This window comes from Notolepis coatsorum (genome assembly GCF_963971535.1).
Source record: "Notolepis coatsorum genome assembly, chromosome: 9".
In the NCBI taxonomy this organism is placed as follows: Eukaryota; Metazoa; Chordata; class Actinopteri; order Aulopiformes; family Paralepididae; genus Notolepis; species Notolepis coatsorum.
This window is the reverse complement of record NC_140173.1, coordinates 97,665,428-97,686,373: the sequence shown is the minus strand read 5'-3', so window position 1 is coordinate 97,686,373 and position 20,946 is coordinate 97,665,428. Positions and strand designations below refer to the sequence as shown.

The window sequence follows — 20,946 nt, the reverse complement described above, 5'->3', positions numbered from 1 at the left end:
CCTTTAGCAGCAGTTGGTCGGCTGACCTTAGGGCTCTGGGTGGGGTGTGGTGACGCAGGAGCTTGGGCAGGTACTGTGGGGCCATTTAGGAATTTAAAAACAGTTAAAAGTAGTTTAAAATCAATGCGGTGACGGACAGGGAGCCACTGGAGTGAGCTTAGCAGGACAAAATCTTTATAACAATAAACACAAAAGAGCTTCCTGGGTTCTTACGGGTTTTAATGAAGTAACTGTACACATGCAACTGAACAGTTTAGCAAACAATGTACATCTTCAAAGAATGCAGTTGGGAACAAAGAAATTAACACATATCAGCCTTCAACCAGTTAATTAAAATGCTACTAGCTCCTTTTTTTCTTTCTTTACTGAATATCTGTTTCGAAATTGTTTGGACCACCCATGTTTTAGCAGTTGTAAAGTTAATCCGAATCATGCCCATGTTTTAGCAGTTGTAAAGTTAATCTGAATCATGCCCATGTTTTAGCAGTAGTAAAGTTAATCTGAATCACGCCCATGTTTTAGCAGTTGTAAAGTAAATCTGAATCATGCCCATGTTTTAGCAGTTGTAAAGTTAATCTGAATCACGCCCATGTTTTAGCAGTAGTAAAGTTAATCCGAATCATGCCCATGTTTTAGCAGTTGTAAAGTTAATCCGAATCATGCCCATGTTTTAGCAGTTGTAAAGTTAATCTGAATCATGCCCATGTTTTAGCAGTAGTAAAGTTAATCTGAATCATGCCCATGTTTTAGCAGTAGTAAAGTTAATCCTAATCACTGGGAGTGTGAACATCATGCATCACCTGAAAGACGGTAATCTATTCTGTCTTTAACTATGACTATGGAGCACTCAAATTTACAAATTTATAATAAAATAATAAGGTTTGAATACATTGTTTGAATACATTGTTCATCTATAAGTGGACTTGTGTGGTTCTTCGTTGCAACAGTTAATATTATTGGTATTGAACCAAGTGCTTGTTGATGTTGTTATTACATGCAATTGATGCTATCACTAAACAGACCCACATACTAAGATTATATATTGACTTTATTGTTTTATGTGCAGTAACATACTGTGTTTACTGAAACATGCAAACATGTAACTAATTGTAGTGTATATAGTAAACGGATCGGTGAAACCACCAATGCTGATCCACAACATTCCCAAAACCAGTTTCCAGCATGCAACCGAGACATGCAGTGCCTGAAAGACCTGTGTCTGTTTTGTCTTTACAGGATTGTATGAGGGAATAATGTTGAAATGACCACATTTAACTCTTACAAAATATTGTAAAATTGTACTTACTTACTTTTAAATTACTATACTATTACTATAATTTACTCTACACGTTTACAGGGGGCTACTGATATATGTAACAAAATTATACAGACGTAAACAGATGTAATACATCTGCATGTAATACAGAACAGTTTACTCATAGTAATTAGGTGTAATACAGAACAGTTTACTCATAGTAATTAGGGGTGTCCCGATCAGATATCAGAGCCGATCACTACATACTTTAATTGATTGGTATCTGCTATATTAAGCCAGATCAAATTCTGATCCTTTTTTGTAAAAAAAAAGAAAGAAAGAAAACCAAGTAAAGCTGTGATGTAGGCAATTCATTTTTCTGCAAAACTATTCAATTACCAATTTGATTGGATTTACTAACTTTAATATACTCTGTGCAGCTGTGCAGCTGTATTATCTCTAGGAAAACCCAAATATCGGATCAGGACACAGGATAATAATAATAATAATAATAATAATAATAATAATAATAATAATAATAATAATTAATAATAATAATAATAATAATAATAATAATAATAATAATAATAATAATAATAATAATAATAATAATAATAATAATAATAATAATAATAATAATAATAATAATAACTTCATTTTATATAGCGCCTTTCAGAGGATCTGAGGCTCTGCAGATACTCAGTATTAAATGACTCGGACTGGGATCAGGAGAATCTTGAATCTTGAATCTTGATCAGGATGTCCCTAAAAGTTATGTGATCAGGATGTCCCTAATAGTAATGTGATCAGGATGTCCCTAATAGTAATGTGATCAGGATGTCCCTAAAAGTAATGTGATCAGGATGTCCCTAATAGTAATGTGATCAGGATGTCCCTAATAGTAATGTGATCAGGATGTCCCTAAAAGTAATGTGATCAGGAGGATGTCCCTAATAGTAATGTGATCAGGATGTGCCTAATAGTAATGTGATCAGGATGTCCCTAATAGTCATGTGATCAGGATGTCCCTAAAAGTAATGTGATCAGGATGTCCCTAATAGTAATGTGATCAGGATGTCCCTAATAGTAATGTGATCAGGATGTCCCTAATAGTAATGTGATCAGGATGTCCCTAATAGTAATGTGATCAGGATGTCCCTAATAGTAATGTGATCAGGATGTCCCTAATAGTAATATGATCAGGATGTCCCTAATAGTAATGTGATCAGGATGTCCCTAATAGTAATGTGATCAGGGTGTCCCTAATAGTAATGTGATCAGGATGTCCCTAATAGTAATGTGATCAGGATGTCCCTAATAGTAATGTGATCAGGATGTCCCTAATAGTAATGTGATCAGGATGTCCCTAATAGTAATGTGATCAGGATGTGCCTAATAGTAATGTGATCAGGATGTCCCTAATAGTAATGTGATCAGGATGTCCCTAATAGTAATGTGATCAGGATGTGCCTAATAGTAATGTGATCAGGATGTCCCTAATAGTCATGTGATCAGGATGTCCCTAATAGTAATGTGATCAGGATGTCCCTAATAGTAATGTAATCAGGATGTCCCTAATAGTAATGTGATCAGGATGTCCCTAGTAGTGATCATTCAGGATGTCCCTAATAGTAATGTGATCAGGATGTCCCTAATAGTAATGTGATCAGGATGTCCCTAATAGTAATGTGCCTAAAGGTGTATAGCTGTGTCCCCAATAACCACAGAGCCTCCCATCCTCAGGCAGTGTAAACCCAGACTTCGTTGTGATGAGTATGGATGAGGTCGAAGGGGGAGTCGTAGCCTGCTCCGGTGAACCTGTGGGCCAGGAAGGACTTCCCAGCCTTCGCCAGGCACTCACGAAGCTGCTGCACGTTGGCCAGGCCCTTTTCACGCCTCGCCAAACCACCAAAACTCCTTTGATAAGGATACAAAGAATATGGATTTACCAGCATATACATTCAGAGCTTTACATAGTATATATTTAGATTCTAGTGTTTATTGTAACCATATGTATTGTAATGTATAAGATAAGTGATAGGGCATACAGACCCTCATCTGCACCTTTGATCGTACTTGCGTATATAGTTAATTATATTGTTTACATTGCCTATTTTTACTTTATCGTTGTATTGCCTGGATTTATGTCTTCTACTATTACCCTGGACATACTTGTACCTCCCCTCCCCCCTTCCCCATGCTGCTATGATGCCTGAATTTCCCCAAGGGGATCAATAAAGGAATATCTTATCTTATCTTATCTTAAAGGGGGAACTATGCCCAAAATGAGCAACTCTCTCCCAAATCCATAACCTGGAGTGCTAAAACTCAAACTTGTGATCAAGTATAAGACTGAAGCTGCTCCACAGACAATGAATTGGGACAGATTTGTATAGATGGCATGGCACTGAGAACAGCCAGGGGAATGTTCTGAGTTGATCACTACATTTTCTTTTTCAGAACTGAGAACACTACTATAGAGTAAAGCTCATTTGGATATAAATATAAAACAAACGTTCTGTGGGTCCACAAAATCTGTCTCCCATTCATTATACTTGATGACATCACAAGTTTGATTCTTACTTCTCTGGTTTCTGGCTTTGGGAGAGAGAGTAGCTCACGTTCATAAATGTTTAAATCACCACACCTCACCTGACATTTAAATCACACTCCTCACCTGACGTTTAAATCACCGCTCCTCACCTGATGTTTAAATCACCTCTCCTCACCTGACGTTTAAATCATGCTCCCCACCTGCTGTTTAAATCACCATTCCTCACCTGATGTTTAAATCACACTCCCCACCTGCTGTTTAAATCACCATTCCTCAGGGCCCTCATTCATCAACGTGACTTACGCACAGATATGTGCTTAACCTGTGCGTACAACCATTTCTAAGCAAAGTGTGGGATTCATCAATTTCAACTTGAACTTGACTTCGTGCTTATATTTACGCACAGCTCGGAGCATGCGTAGCTGACGCCCAGTGGTAGAACATCGTTACTACGGCATAAGCGCTCCTCAGTTCTGCATTAGTTTCAACGCGGAAATAAGCTTCCGTGCATTACTTCCAACACTGGCGTGTTCAACTTCTGTATGACCCGTAATTCATTATAGTTCATTGTAAAATAGCGACAGTAGTGTAATTATAACGGGCTCATGCGGGAACAAGAGGTTGGCTTGCTTGTTTGGCACGGGGGGCAGAAGCAGAACACCCACCTCCAAACGCCATTAAATATTGTTTCAAATAAAAAGCGACATACTATTATTTTGTGTCATGTTTCCAAATAAGATTGGCCACAACGGAATGCTTTCTACTTCAATTTGTTGATTAGAATAGATTACCTCGCTCCGTTGAAACTTCACTGAGCTCAGCACACAGACATGATAATAATAACAACAACAATAATAATAATAGCTTCATTTTACATAGCGCCTTTCAAGAGAGACCCATGCAAGGTCGCTTTACATAGATGGGGGGGGGGGGGATAACAAAGTAATAAAGATAGTGGACAGACTATGTAAATATGATGATGGGATTCAAGTTCGCGTTTTTGTTGATCATAGGCATGCTGTCAGAGTATGATATCTTAATCAAACATTCTAGAACATTTGTCGTCACAGATCATGTCATAATAGAACATAGGCTACATGGCATGGTCCATCGTGATATTGTGTAGACTGTTATTACTGTACCAGTACCACCCATTGTGACAACAGCCTTGTGAGTCCCGCACACAAACATGATGGAATTCAAGTTCATGTATTGAAAGGCAGGCTACATCATACATGGCAGTGAGATTCATTGTTCTTGTATATGCTCTGGTATTATTGTTTATATAGGCTACCCAATACTGACATCAAATTAGATTGTATGCCTCTAGAAATCACATGCAGCAGGTAGAAAATTGACGGAAAACCCGTCGCGATTTGGAATAAAATTGAGGAGAACTTTAATCCCTGGGTATTAATCAAACAAAACGGGAAAAGGCAGTCATATTCCAGCACGGTCTTTATTAGTGTTTGCGCTGCCCAGGCAGCAATGGTTAATAGATATCATATCCGACATCACCGTACGTGTACACGTCTGTCAGCCTGTCACATAACACGCTTCCCTCGGCCTAGTCCATTTTTCCACATTTCATGGGGGTATTCCATTACCGTATATGGTTAATCGGGGCGGTTCTGGTATGCAAATACTTAAAACAGTGCACGAGCTCAAACGTAGGATCAAAGTCATATTTATCAAGACAGGTGTGCGTAGGACCTGTGTACGCACGTGTGATAAATCCATTTTTTTTTTGTGCGTGCACATATTCTAAATTCTGTGCTTAAGTATGGAAATAGAACATTTTCTACGTCACGTTGATGAATGAGGGCCCCTGATGTTTAAATCACCATTCCTCACCTGCTGTTTAAATCATGCTCCTCGCCTGCTATTTAAATCACCATTCCTCACCTGCTGTTTAAATCACCATTCCTCACCTGATGTTTAAATCACCATTCCTCACCTGCTGTTTAAATCATGCTCCTCGCCTGCTATTTAAATCACCATTCCTCACCTGCTGTTTAAATCATGCTCCTCGCCTGCTATTTAAATCACCATTCCTCACCTGACGTAGACAGTGGCAGCAGGTCTACTTTCCCTCACGACCAGCGGGTTGGTGGGTTTGGGCAGCGTCGTCCCAGGGGACACAAACCAAGAGACATTCAGCTCTTTGGCTGTACCGTCTTCTCCCTCTATGGTGGTGATCAAGGCAGGCCAAGTGTCTCTGGAGACTGTGGTTTCTGTGAGAGAAAAAAGAGACATAATTGGATAATAAACTGGAATGTACTGTTGACTACTTACAGCAGGGGTGTCAAACTCATTTTCACAGAGGGCCACATCAGCATTATGGTTGCCCTCAAAGGGCCAAAGACCGTATAAATGTTAATGTAATATAAAATAAATGTAGCTACACATTTACATATTGTTAAACATGGTGTTTCTGTATTTATTACTTATTCAAGTTATACATATTGCATATTCATTTGCATAAATATAAAAATATATGTTAGCTTATGTTATTTTAACAAATAATTTTAGTTTATCAGAACCCCATATTACTCCACCAATCAATGATCAAACCATTCAAGTAAATAACAAAGAAGAATATCATCAAATACAAGCTATGACATTAAGTTTGTTCAAAACCTTTTTGTCACAGTCAAGAGGGGCAGAACTAACAAGTGTGAGCTGCAAAGAACACGTGGGACAGATGTAGCAGATGTTACAAAAACAAATGGCTGCACACAACCTTGCAGAGGCCATACATCCAACTAATGGAAGATAGTTTAATTAACGTTAATTAACAGATTGCAGAATGGGTACAGTACAGCTCAATACACACAATTGTTAAGGGGATGCAGACCAGAGAAACACTTTCGACTTGTTTACATCAGGGTCCCCCATTTTCAATTCGTAATGAAATTGCTATTATGTGTCTGCATGAACACACAACTGTAACTGTACTCAAAAATAACAAAATAAGGGTTGTCTCAGTTCACAACTATATTGGTCAAGTTTTGGGTGGGACTTGATTGCATCCCTACAGCTTCTTATTCAATTGAGCGAGATGCTCGGTTATGTCACACAGCTAGCTTGTGTAACGGGTGTAAAACTCACTCCCCAGAGGCATCCAAACTGAGCGCTTAGGAGGGGAATTCCTTTCTTGGCGCAGCGGTTTGTTATGTCGCCCGCAGTGCGGACGCCTGGGGTTCGACTCCCACTCAAGGCATGGTCGAATTCGTGGCAGGGGCGAGTTGCCTCTGTTACACTGGTGCCGTGACCCGGATGCCTTGGGTGGTGTGAGTTTAGGGGGGGTGAGTGTAACGGGTGTAAAACTCACTCCCCAGAGGCATCCAAACTGAGCGCTTAGGAGGGGAATTCCTATCTTGGCGCAGCGGTTTGTTATGTCGCCCGCAGTGCGGACGCCTGGGGTTCGACTCCCACTCAAGGCATGGTCGAATTCGTGGCAGGGGCGAGTTGCCTCTGTTACACTTGCATCTGACAGTTCAGACAATATTTCTTCAACCCTTTGTTACCTATTCCGCCTGGATCTTTTTTGTATTTTGGGCTGTAAAATTGTCAAAGAATGTCTGAGGAGTAAGTGCTTTTGGCTTTTTTCCTTTGTTACCTCAGATGTTCAACATACATGTATGTGTAAGAATGTGTAATAACTAAAGCTGTCAAAGTTAAAGCTTTATTAACGCATTAACCCACAATTATTTTAACACTGCTATTTTTTAACCCAATATTAATGTAAAAAAAAAAACGTTTTTTTTTTTTTTTTATCTGAGCTCTTGGGGGGCCACATCAAATGACGTGGTGGGCCGGATTTGGCCCGCGGGCCGTGAGTTTGACACCTATGACTTACAGGATCATGTTAGCCTTGATTTACAGTATAGTGGCAACCGGTAGGAGACAAGCAAGGGAATCATAGCAGCTTTGACAAAGGCTGGTGTGAGCTGGGTAGTGTAGTTTTATGAAATTTCGATGTCCATTGAAAACCCTGGGGGCTAGATCCACAAAGAATGGATTGCACGGAGCAAGTTGCACCCTTACTTACAATTCATTATGAATTGAAAATGGGGGACCCTGATGTAAACAAGACGAAAGTCTTTCTCTGGTCTCCATCCCCTTAACAATTGTGTGTATTGAGCCGTATTGTATTGTACCCATTCTGCAATCTGTTAATAACATTTTCATTCAATCAATCACCGTGCAGATTGATTGATTGAATGACAATTTTATTAACAGATTGCAGAATGGGTACAATCAGGGCCGCCTCAGGGGGTGTGCGAGCAGTGCGGTCGCACAGGGCCTCGCGGGAAGGGGGGCCTCGCACAATTTTTTTTTTTTTTTTTTTTTTATTATTATTTTTTATTTTTTTTTTTTTTTTTTGCGAGGCCCCCCTTCCCGCGAGGCCCTTTTTCATCACAGACCTAAAATCTAGTTTTGCTTATATGCTTATATATTTCACATTAGACATGTTTGTAGAATGTGTCTGACTTGTTCCTGGCTCTGCGGCTCTGCAGCAGACATACTCACTATTGGAGCTCTGGGGCTCTGCAGCAGACATACTATTGGTTTCAACGAAGGGAGGGGTTACATCATGTGTACGCCGGCGTGCGTCAGCTGCGTTTGACTATTTCGCGCGTGCAGCTTTGGAGGTTATGCTTAGTTATGCCAGCCAAGACGAAGAGGACGGTCATTCGGCAGATGGACTGAAGATGAAATTTGTTGCATGTTAGACATTTCAGTCAGGCTAGCCATGTCGGCTTAGCTAAAGGCAGGGACAGCTAGTTAGCTTTAGCTACGTTATAATATCGAGTGCTAACGTGTGGTTCAGTCGGGATTAGGGATGCCGCCCGGACCCCGGTTTTAAACGGGAACCGGTACTATATTAGAAAATACCGGAGTATTTATAAGCTCCGACGTCCTCGGTACTGCTATCGATACTCTAGAGAAATTATTATTATTATTATTATTATTATTATTATTATTTAAAAGTTGCGAACGATCTCTCCTCTCTCTGTCTCTGCACGAGAAGCAGCGAGTCATTATTACACACACTCCTCGCGAGTCGCGCTACACATACATACGGGTACTCCTTAATGAAAGCGCTGTCAATAGTATGCAGCTGCAGCACGTCAGACAGCAGCGCTTACAAGCCCCGCACATACAAGCCCCGCACACCTGATGTGCTGCAGCTGGAAGCATCTCAGCGCTGTCTCCGTGCCGACGCGCGCTGCACACAGACACAGACAGCTCTGCATGGACTGAGTCGTGATGGCGGATAGAGCGAAGCGTTCACAAGTGCAACAAAACATTTGCCAGTAAGGGTGGCAATACGAGCAATCTATCAAAACATTTGTTTGCAAAACACTATATTAGTGTGCAGAAATGCGCCGTATTCGACTGCCTTGCGCGCAGTGGTCCATCTGCATCCACGTCCACTGCAGCCGGTAAGCCAAGATACAGAGTTTCCTAGGCTAATAACGAATTATTACAAATAGGCTAATAAACAAAATAATTGTTTAGCTACAAATACTACAATCTAAAAACTTTTTATAGATCGTCAAGCTGAGGTCAGCCACCAATGTGTCCCAGGCCAGTGAGCCCACCACACATCCTCCCTCTACCTCCACCACCCAAAGTCCTTTCTCCCTAGCAGCTAGAGGAAAGATGACAGAGGATAGGGTGAACGAGTGTCACAGGGCTGTGACAAAGTTTGTTGTCAAAGGCCTACACCCGTTCTCTACAGTGGAGTCCAAGGACTTTAGGTAACAACTAATCATTCAGTGTATATCGTTTTTTTTGTATACATAGTTGTCTAACTTGTCTGTTGTTGTTATAAGTTATTATTGAAGCAGCTATTCCCACCACTCCACACACATTTACAATAATTCAATCATTTCTAATCTTTACTGTAGGGAGATGACCAATGCTCTCAACTGCAAATATAAAAATCATAAAAAAATTATCAAAAAGAACCGATAAGAGTATCGATAAAGTACCGAACCGTTAAGCAGTATCGATAGGAGTAGTAGTATCGATAAAATCCTAACGATACCCATCCCTAGTCGGGATAGCCATGATGATGTCGGCTAGTAGCTAGCTTAGCTAAAGGCTAACTAGCGTTAGCTAACCTAGAGAGAGCGCGTGCAGCATTGTTATGCCAAGATGAAGAGGACGGTCATTCGGCAGATGAACTTCGTCAACTCTACGCGGTTGTCTCCATCCTCTTGGACGTTTTGTGAGTTTTTAATGCAGTCTATTCTATTCCCGCCGTGGATATATCTCTCTCTCTCTCTCTCTCTCTCGGGAGCCAAACGGGCCGGCTAGCTGTTGTAGCTAATGTTATATTGACCCATGCGGGCCGGCTAGCTAACGTAGCTAACGTTATATTGAGCCAAACGGGCCGGCTAGCTGTTGTAGCTAATGTTATATTGAGCCAAAGCGGGCCGGCTAGCTAACGTAGCTAACGTTATATTGAGCCAAACGGGCCGGCTAGCTGTTGTAGTAGCTAACGGTGTGTGGCCTGGTGTCAGTACCTGGCTACTCTATTTGCAGTTGGCCTATTTAGCTGATGTCGGCCATTGGCTCCTTGCTACTTTGTTTTCTCTGGTATAGACCCTCTTCTCTTTGGATTTAAGTGTTGATCTTTGTCCTTTTGGATCTATGTATATTCATGTTGCCTTTGTGAAGTTATCTTTTCCTTCTGTTTTGTTCTTCCATTAAAAGTTGAATATCCTTTAGGGGCTCATCTTTGCTTATCTCTCTCATACATGCTCTCTCTCTAACACACACACACACAGACATGCTCTCTCTCTAACACACAAACACACATGCTCTCTCTCTCTTTCTAACACACACAGACATGCTCTATATCTCTCTCTAACACACAAAATGACATGCTCTCTCTCTCTATATTTCTCTCTCTTTCTAACACACATATACATGCTCTCTCTCTAACACACACACACAAACAGACATGCTCTCTCTCTATCTCTCTCTTTCTAACACACACAGACATGCTCTATCTATCTCTCTCTCTTCAATTCAAATGGGCTTTATTTCACAGTCTCTTTGGGTGTTTGCAATTTGTGGGAAGTATGTCTTGGTATAGTGGGCAGGTTGTTAAGAAGTGGAGCTCGGTTTCCACCTCATCTTGTGTGCAGTGGGTCTGTCTTCGCTTGGGAGCCAGGTCTGCCTATGGCGGCCTTTCTCGATGGCTAGGCTGTGCTCGCTGAGTCTGTACCTAGTCAAGGATCTTCTTAGTATTGGGTCAGTCACAGTGCTCAGGTATTCTGCCACTGTGTACTCTCTGTTTAGGGCCAAATAGCATTTCAATTTGCTCTGGTTTTGGGTTGTTTCTTTCCAATGTCTCTCTCTCTCTCTCTCTCTCTCTCTCTCTCTCTCTCTCTCTCTCTCTCTCTCTCTCTCTCTCTCTCTCTCTGGCCTTGCTCTGGTGGAAGGTCAGGGGCATTGCCGGGTCTGTGCAGCGATAACACTGTATATCGCTCTCTCGCTCTCTCTCTTGCTATATGTTGACTGTATCATGCCCAGCCTCGGGCAGCGCTATTATTTAAGAATATGTTGACTGTATGAAAAAAAAAAAATTATAATATATATATATTTTTTTTACCTTTTAGGGGGGGGGGGGGGGGGGGGGGGGGGCTCGCGTTTAAATCTCGCACAGGGCCTCGCATTTCTCCCAGGCGGCCCTGGGTACAATACAGTACGGCTCAATACACACAATTGTTAAGGGGATGCAGACCAGAGAAAGACTTTCGTCTTGTTTACATCAGGGTCCACCATTTTCAATTCATAATGAATTGTAAGTAAGGGTGCAACTTGCTCTGTGCAATCCATTCTTTGTGGATCTATCGGTCTCCTTTCTTTTAGGACTACAACGTTTTTATGAGGTGTTATTTCCTTGCGTCTAATTCATGAATTAATTTCCACTGGGATATTTATAAACTCATATTTCACTAATAATACTTAAAATCATTGGTAAACAAACGTAGTGCTGAAAATATACACTTTGACTGTTGTTTTGATAGGGTTAGGGTATTTACTCTTGGCTACATTTGAAAAAGAAACGCAACATTAAGTACTACGGACTGTATTGATCTATTTATGACGTGCTATTAATTTTGTACCGGTACCGGACCGCTTGGGATTATCTCGGAGGCTTGACTGTAGACTATACAGATTGTTATTTGTGCAGAACACCAGAGTGCCTTTTTCACATTCTTCTCTTAAAGAGGAAGAGCTTCTCTGTGCATCCCTGAAATCGGAGTTGCAATCGTGACGTCAATAATAGGTGGAAGACACATGATCCAATATGTGGTAACTTGACACCTTTAGGTCCAGTGTGCACAGAAGTCTGAGTAGTTATTGACATGTTATTGACAAGAATATAAGCATCTCAGTGGTCACCAGTGTCAGACTGGTTGTACTGGGCAGCTCCTAGTGGTCAACAGTGTCAGACTGTGGTTGTACTGGGCAGCTCCTAGTGGTCAACAGTGTCAGACTGTGGTTGTACTGGGCAGCTCCTAGTGGTCACTAGTGTCAGACTGGTTGTGCTGGGCAGCTCCTAGTGGTCAACAGTGTCAGACTGGCTGGTTGTACTGGGCAGCTCCTAGTGGTCAACAGTGTCAGTCTGTGGTTGTACTGGGCAGCTCCTAGTGGTCAACAGTGTCAGACTGTGGTTGTACTGGGCAGCTCCTAGTGGTCAACTGTGGTTGTACTGGTCAGCTCCTAGTGGTCAACAGTGTCAGACTGGTTGTACAGGGCTACTCCTAGTGGTCAACAGTGTCAGACTGGTTGACCAGGGCGTCGCTGCACTGGGTAAACTGAGTCAATATCATTTAGCAGGGGGTTTAAATTAAAACACATGATAACGCTTTAAAATACAGTTACTGTATACAGTGTAATTACCCGGACTTTAGTTCACCAGACACTATAGTTACACCGTAAGTTCCAGGTAATTACAACGTAAGTTGTAAACACATTGCCAGGAAAAACACTCAAAACCCCCAAAAATGTACTTAGAGAATTGATGGATTTTGTGCATTGATGCAGATCAGCAAAAGGTAGAATTGCGATTATTATATTTCTACCACCTCTAGAGACAAGTATAGAATAATGTTACTGTCATGTATTTACTTTGTATACAAGAGAATATATTTTTTAATATCTCTTAAAATCTTAAATGTCTAATTCAATGGCTACGGTGATATGTTTATTTTTTATTATGTTCAAAGAATGGCTAGCAACTGTGTTTTAGTAGGAAAAAGCGTATTGTAAACATATGATATGTGAGCCACAAACATACCATCTTCATTCTCTCCTTGGCAATATGCTTTCAGCCTAGAAAATCCCCCAATCAAGGCAGCTGCCCCGTCGCCTGCCGGTACCCTGGAAGTGATCCATCTGGTTTCTACATACAAGCGCTCCTCAAAACCCTGCAAACAATTGCAAAAAAGTATATATTTTTTTATATTTTACAACATAAATATATTCTACTAGTTTAGTTTAGTTTAGTTTATTTATTTAGCACATTATTAAAAAAAACAGTGCTAGGAGGGAACGAAGCCCAAAGGGCTTGTACAAAGTTCCACTCCCATCTCATTGTTCATAAACAATATGAACGAAGTACATGTGAATGAATGAATGAATGAATGAATGAATGAATGAATGAATGAATGAATGAATGAATGAATGAATGAATGAATGAAAACTTTATTTAACAGATTGCAGAATGGGTACAATACAGTACGGCTCAATACATACAATTGTTAAGGGGATGCAGACCTGAGAAAGACGTTTGTCTTGTTTCCATCAGGGTCCCCCATTTTCAATTCATATAGACATTTATGACATACACAACATACATGACATTTATGGCATATAGGTATTTGGTATTGATACATTTGTGACATAAGCGGTATTCAAATATACAGTACTGTTACCCCTAGATCCTGACAGAGTATATACATATGATGGGGAGGGGACTGTACATTAGGAGGGGGTGGGTGGGTGGGAGGGAAATATACATACGGCGGGGAGGGAATATATACATGCGGTGGGGAGGAGACTGTCTATTAGGAGGTGGTGGGGGTTTTGGGCATTTACGGTGGCCAGTTTCGAATTGCAGCCTCCCGTAGGTGCTCTTTAAGAGCGGTTTTGAATGTGGGCAGGGATTCACATTCCTTTACAGCTTTGGGTAGGGCGTTCCACATTGTTGTGGCATAATTGCGAAACGTGTTTAGTCCCTTGTTTGAGCCGAATCTGGGTTTAACATGATTTGTTGAGCTTCCTCTGGTGTAGTGGTTGTGGTATTCACTGACCTTTGGGAAGTATTTTGACATGTACATGGGCACCCCGGTCGTATAGTGTATCTTGTAGACCAGGCCCATTGCAAGTTGCTGTACTCTGTCGTCTACTCTAAGCCATCCTAGGTTGTCAAAGTGGGCAGGGGTGAGGTGGGTTCTGGGGTTCAGGTCAAGTAGTAGTCTGACCAGTTTGTTTTGTGATGTTTGTAATTTTGTTTTAAGCGCCTTTGAGGTGCTTTGGTACCATGAGGTGCACGCATAGTCATAGTACCCTTGAATGAGTGCTCCTGCCAGAGTCTTCAGGGTATTCTTGTTTACCAGAGAGGAGATCCGGTACAAGAATCTAGTTCGTTGGTTGACTTTTTTTATTACATTGGATGCCATTTTGTCACAGGAAAGATTTGCCTCTAGGATGGAACCCAGGTAGGTAATTTCGTCTTTCCTTGTGACAATATTGTCACCCACTGTAACTGAGAAGCCGTCGGTCTTGCTGAGTTTGTTATTTGAACCGAAGAGAATGGACTCTGTTTTGCCCATGTGTAATGATAGTTTGTTATCAGCGAGCCATATACAGATTTTGCCTAGTTCCGTGCTGAGGGTTTTTTCAACCTGCAACTTGTTCTTGTCAGAGACCAGCAGTGTAGCATGGTCTACAAAATAAACTACAAAACAGGATCAGAGACATAAGGCAGACACTATAGCGAAAACATGGCAAATTGACATGAGTCAGTAACAAGAACAATCTTTTAATTATTATTTTTTTATAAAGAGTACAAGAGGGCAAAGGAGAGGAGAATAACATATTAACAGTATATAATGAGGAAAAAGAAACAAGCAGTCATACTAACAGTAGTTGTAACACTGATGCACAGGAGCAACCTAATGTGATGGTGATTTATGATGAAATTAAATTAGATTTTAATTGTTTTTTAAATATAGATAAGGAGGTTGTTGACCTCAATGATGAACTTATAGTGTTCCAGAGTTAAGGACCTCTAAAGCTAATGTTAAATTGATGGCTAGATGTCCGACAGAAAGGTAAGTGGAGTTTATTAATATGGTTTGTTGGATATGAGTGAAATTCTGATGAAAAGATGAAGAAACTATGGAAGGTATCAGGAAGATCTTGCCTATTGTTAATGAACTTGAGTATGAATAAGCATGTTTGAAAGGTATTAAGTTTGTCAATTGATAGTAGATAATATTTGCGGAACAGAGGTGCAGATGGTAGAGTGGGAAATCATCATGAGGAACCTCTTCTGGATTATGACTAATTTGTTGAGATATGATGGATATGTTGCAGCCCAGACTATATTACAGTAGTTAAGGTAAGGAAATAAAAAGCTATAATACAAGGTTAGATGGGCAGAGGGATGTATCATAAGGCAGACCTTTCTCAAAATTCCAAGCATCATCATTGACTTTTTGCAGACATTGTCAATGTGATTATGCCAATTTAACCCTTCATCTATAGTAACTCCTAATTTTTTTGTGAAAGGCACTTGGAGAATTTCATTTCCATTAATTAATATTTTAGATTCTTCTTTAGGGTAGTACTTATTTTTGTTGCAGAAGACCATGCAGTTAAATTTTTTGACATTTAGAATTAGCTTGTTGCATTGAAACCAGTTAGAGACAATTTCAAGTTCCTCATTCACGCATATAAATCAGGGACTTGAAGTCATGATGAGTAGCTAAGAGATTGGTGTCATCCGCAAATAATAATGGAAGTAGGGTATTACAAGACATAGCCAAATCATTAATGTAAATTAAAAATAATAAAGGGCCCAGAATGGAACCCTGTGGAACCCCGAAGAGGATCCTTGAATTAACAGATGAGCATCCATTGGATGACACAAACTGCTCTCTGTTGTCTAGTTAGTAAACCACTTGAGGGCAATATCCTGAACACCATATCTGTTGAGTTTAGAGATGAGAATGTTGTGGTTGACAGTATCCAAAGCTTTGCTCAGATCTAGAAAGATACCAATAGCATTTTTTTTGTCATCAAGTGCTGAGGAGATGTTATTGACGAGCTGTAGCAATGCATGTGCTGTGGAGTATTTTTTACGGAAACCATACTGATGGTTATACAGGATGTTGTTCTTAGTTAGATGGTTAGAGATTCTTGAGTATACCAGTTTCTCTAAGACTTTTGAAAAGCAAGGCAAAATAGATATAGGACGGTAATTGCCAAAGTCCTTTGGGTCTCCAGATTTATAAATTGGTATGACTTTGGCGATTTTGAGGTTGTGAGGGATGATACCGGATTGAAGGGATAATGATAGAATATGAGTTAAAGGATGGATGATATAATCAATAGTTTCTTTGAAGAGACTGCTTTTAATCCCATCGTGACCTTGAACGGAGTTCTTTAAGATCATGATTATCTCATACACTTCCTTAGTACTGGGAGGATCAAAACTTGGGAGTGAGGAGAATTGACCTTTGATCTGACTACAAGGGCTCAAGTTAGAGTCTGCGATACAAAATGCCAATGAAGAGCCAGCATTTACAAAGAATTCATTGAAACCATCTGCAATTTCTTTCGGGCTGCAGAGAAGAGTTCCATCCTTCTTTATCATCTCAGCAGGTGCAATTGGTGGGGATTTATTCCGATTTAGCAAATGGTTGATGAGTTTCCAAGTAGACTTAATGTCATTAGACGCCTGAGTAAATTTGTCTGCGTAGTAAAACAATTTTGCTTTCCTTACAGAGTAAATGGATTTTTTTTTGTTCTTATATGTTACCACATTTATATTGGTGGGGTTAATTGTAGCTTTCCTATACATTTAGTTTTTTTTGCGGGAGCATTTTTTTTTTGCTCTTCAGTAATCCAAGGTTGCCCTTCAGAGGATTTCTTTTTTTTGTGGCAGTCAAGGGAAAGCATCTATCTAAAGCAGAGTTGAAAATAACAAAAAATTACTGGTAGGCTTCATTAGCATCTTATAATTTAAAAGACTCCATATTCTTTCTGGTAAATTTGCGATATGTAGCCTGGTCGTTGACAGAGTTTTTACATTTAGTAGGCCTATTTGAATTTCCATTGGTATGAATAATCTGGAAGACAGGAAGATGATCACAGATGTCAGACATCAATAAACCCGAGGTAATTTCGAACTCCAGACAATTGAACAAGATGTTGTCAATAAGCAAGGCTGATGATCTAGTGATTCTAGATGGCTTAAGAATCAATGGATAAAAACATGTGACATGACCGTGGTTTACTGTAACTAACAGGGTTGTGCTCAATTCACTTACACTTCAATCAATTTAAAATGTAAAAATGTAACTGCAATTCCTTTGCTAATGGAGGAGCATTCATTCTCAGTTATTTCTCAATTGGTTGGATACACAACAATCTTCTCGTTACATAGGTTTATAAAAAAAGATAAAAAGATTTGAACAAAAGCCAACTTCCCGAATTGAAAGTGAATTGAGTTCCTCTTTTCAAGATATTTTCATTAACGATTTCCTTTGAATTTTTTTAAACATAGCAATAAAAAAACACAAAAGAAGACATTGAAAGGAAAAATAAAAAGACACAACAGGCAGCTGATTAAGCAGACAAAGACAACATATTAAATACATGTAATTTCACTTATTTAAAGGTCACAATTAGGAAGGTGGGATATTTAGCTTCTCTCTTACATGATCAATAAATGGACTCCAATTTATTTTCAAATTGATTAGAGGAGCCCAAAACTGTGAGTCTCAGTTGTTTAAAGTTTAAGATGCTGCATCGCCTCTCTTAACCACTGAGCCCAGCTAGTTTAAGATGCTGCATCATCTCTCTTAACCACTGAGTCCAGCTAGTTTAAGATGCTGCATCACCTCTCTTAACAACTGAATCCAGCTAGTTTAATTAAGATGCTGCATCGAGCAAGGATACTTTCGTTGAAGAAGGATCAGTCTCTGTGCTAACAGCGTAACAAATGTTGTTTTCTGGACTTTAGTTCCTAGAGAGTTTCTCATTACTTATTCTCTTATACCAAGGATCTGGCTGAATTTCCATTTCCAGTGTTTTAAAACCCTACCTGGTATTTTTGAACAACTGTGTAGTCGGGGCAAGGCATGCCATGACGGATCTTCTGTGCAGCAGAGCCCTGCACCCCAGACAGTAATCCCAGAATGAGAGCCATAAAAGGCAGCGTGGACACCTGCTTCTCCATCCTTAGGTTGTGGAAATGAACTGACTTATTACTGCAACAGGGCCTTCTGTGAGAACAAACTGGAGAAGAATCTCACCTTTCAAGATACCAGTTCAGCAGGGAGACACGCATTCCTATGGTAATTACTTTGGCAGCCGGTATATTTGGCAGCCGGTATATTTGGCCTCCTCGCAGCACTGTAGCATGATGTTTACTTTATCTCATCCTTATTCATGAACCTTTAAACCCATTGAGATTAGAATCCATTTTCCAAGAGCGACTTGGCCACGAATGGCAGCAGTTTCATACAGTACACACACACACACACACACACACACACACACACACACACACACACACACACACACACACACACACACACACACACACACACACACACACACACACACACACACACACACACACACACACACACACACACACACACACACATGTAATTTCACTTATTTAAAGGTCACAATTAGGAAGGTGGGATATTTAGCTTCTCTCTTACATGATCAATAAATGGACTCCAATTTATTTTCAAATTGATTAGAGGAGCACACACGCACGCACACACACACACACACACACACACACACACACACACACACACACACACACACACACACACACACACACACACACACACACACACACACACACACACACACACACACACACACACACACACACACACACACACACACACATTTTAATACTTTATTTGGTTCCACAAATTATATTACATAAACAGGGAATCAAATGTATCTGGGCCAAGCAGCACTGAACACTTAAGGGTACACATAGCACCTCCTTCTCCATGTGGCTAAGCTGCCAATAATAGCTGAGACAGAGCAATATTTGGCAATTTGTTTGGCTTTTCTTTTAGACATTGCAGCAATTCTCAGACCGGTCATGGTGGATTTGTGTTGGCCAAGACTTCCGAACACAAGTACACCATATCTACACCTATACCCAAGGTCAGCCATCACACTGAGCAGTGGTTGGTATTTGATATACTTGTCCCGGAAGGCTTGGTCCATGTACAGGTCAAAGGTACAGCCTACTTCTATGACCAGCACCTCTCCGTGGCTGGTGTCAACAAAAACAACGTCCGGTGTATTGGGTATGTTAGCAAAAACATCGTTGGTAAGGCCAAACCACTCTGGTTTCACTCTGGCATGTTTGTACATTGCTGCACTAGATGGTGATATGTTCCGTACCCCATCAGACACAATGTCCACAATACGGTCATGACGAGCGATGTACAGGTGTTTGTATGCATTACATCCGTTTGTTATGTGTGCAATGGATTCTAGGTGTTGTGAATCCTGATGGTTTAAACAGAATGGACTTGTTATGGTTTGTAACCGACCCCAATCGCACAACACAAGACAGGTATGATGGTTTGCCAAGAAACAGATATTTATTGAGAACAGGGAAAAAGGGCACTGTCCCTTTAAGGGAGAAAACACAAAACACTGGAATAACACAAGAGGGGAAGGTAAAGTGCCTTTAAGAGGCGGGCAGGAAAAGGGAACACTAAGGGAAGGTATAAGGGAACGCCTAGGGACAGAGGAACTAGAGACTAGGAGAACTAGGGACAAGGAGAACTAGGGACAGAGGACTAGGGACTAGGAGAGCTAGGGATAGAGGACTAGGGACTAGGAGAACTAGGGATAGAGGACTAGGGACAGAGGACTAGGGACTAGGAGAACTAGGAACAGAGGACTAGAGAGGGGAGAAACTAGGGACAGAGGCCCGCGGAGGCGGGCTGGGGACAGGGAGGACTGGGAGGACTGGTGGGAAAACCTGGGCCGCTCTGCAGAACTCTCGGCAGATCTCCGAGGTGGGTAACGGCGGCCGAGAGGGAGAGAGGAGAGGGTTAATGTACAAAGGGGAATAAACAGAGCAGATGCAGGAGAGGTGACCAGTCCAAATACCAAAGTTAAACAAAGTAAAACTATCTTCGTGAAAACTACACAAAGAGCAAAGTACCAAAACAAATACAAAGAGAATACTATCTTTGGTGTGAACAAACACACAGTGGGAGATGTAACGTCCAAAATAATATCCAAGTGAAACAAACAGAGGCACAACGCTGGGTGAGTGACTGTCAGATTAAAAGGTGGTAATTCTTCAGTGTTAGAAACACACGAAAACGGAGATGATCTAGACAGTCAAAACTCACCCAGACGTATGCGTAATGGTGCAGGAACAGCAGCGGCGGCGAGGGTGTCGCCACCGGGTAGCTGGCTGTCCGAGCCGAGAACAGAGTGGTGCTGGAACAGGCGGCGGTGGCGAGGGTGTCGTCACCGGGTAGCCGACTGTCGGAGCCGAGGAACAGAGTGGCGCTGGAACAGGCGGCGGTGGCGAGGGTGTCGCCACCGGGAAGCCGGCTGTCCGAGCCGAGGACAGAGTGGTGCGCCACAACTTGGAGTGTGCCAAGCACAAAGGTCTGGAAGATGCGCTCCTGCGCGCTGGTCTGGAGAGCGTGCCAAGCTCGAAGGTCTAGTAGATGCGCGTCTGCGCGCTGGTCGGGAGAGCGTGCCAAGCTCGAAGGTCTAGGAGATGCGCGTCTGCGCGCTGGTCGGGAGAGCGTGCCAAGCTCGAAGGTCTAGGAGATGCGCGTCTGCGTGCTGGTCGGGAGAG

The 20,946-nt window shown here is 41.3% G+C and overlaps 1 protein-coding gene across 1 annotated transcript; it reads right to left on the bottom strand.

Moving 5' to 3' along the window:
- Positions 1-202: 202 nt before the first annotated feature.
- Positions 203-18,372, bottom strand: LOC311234359 (heme-binding protein 2-like). Its single transcript, XM_084321512.1, has 4 exons — positions 18,178-18,372; positions 13,141-13,270; positions 5,869-6,043; positions 203-3,172 (listed from the first exon to the last, which is right to left on the bottom strand). Exons 1-4 carry the CDS (start codon positions 18,310-18,312, stop codon positions 2,995-2,997), a joined length of 618 nt encoding a protein of 205 aa, XP_084177638.1. The 5' UTR covers positions 18,313-18,372; the 3' UTR covers positions 203-2,994.
- Between the last annotated feature and the right edge of the window lie 2,574 nt (positions 18,373-20,946).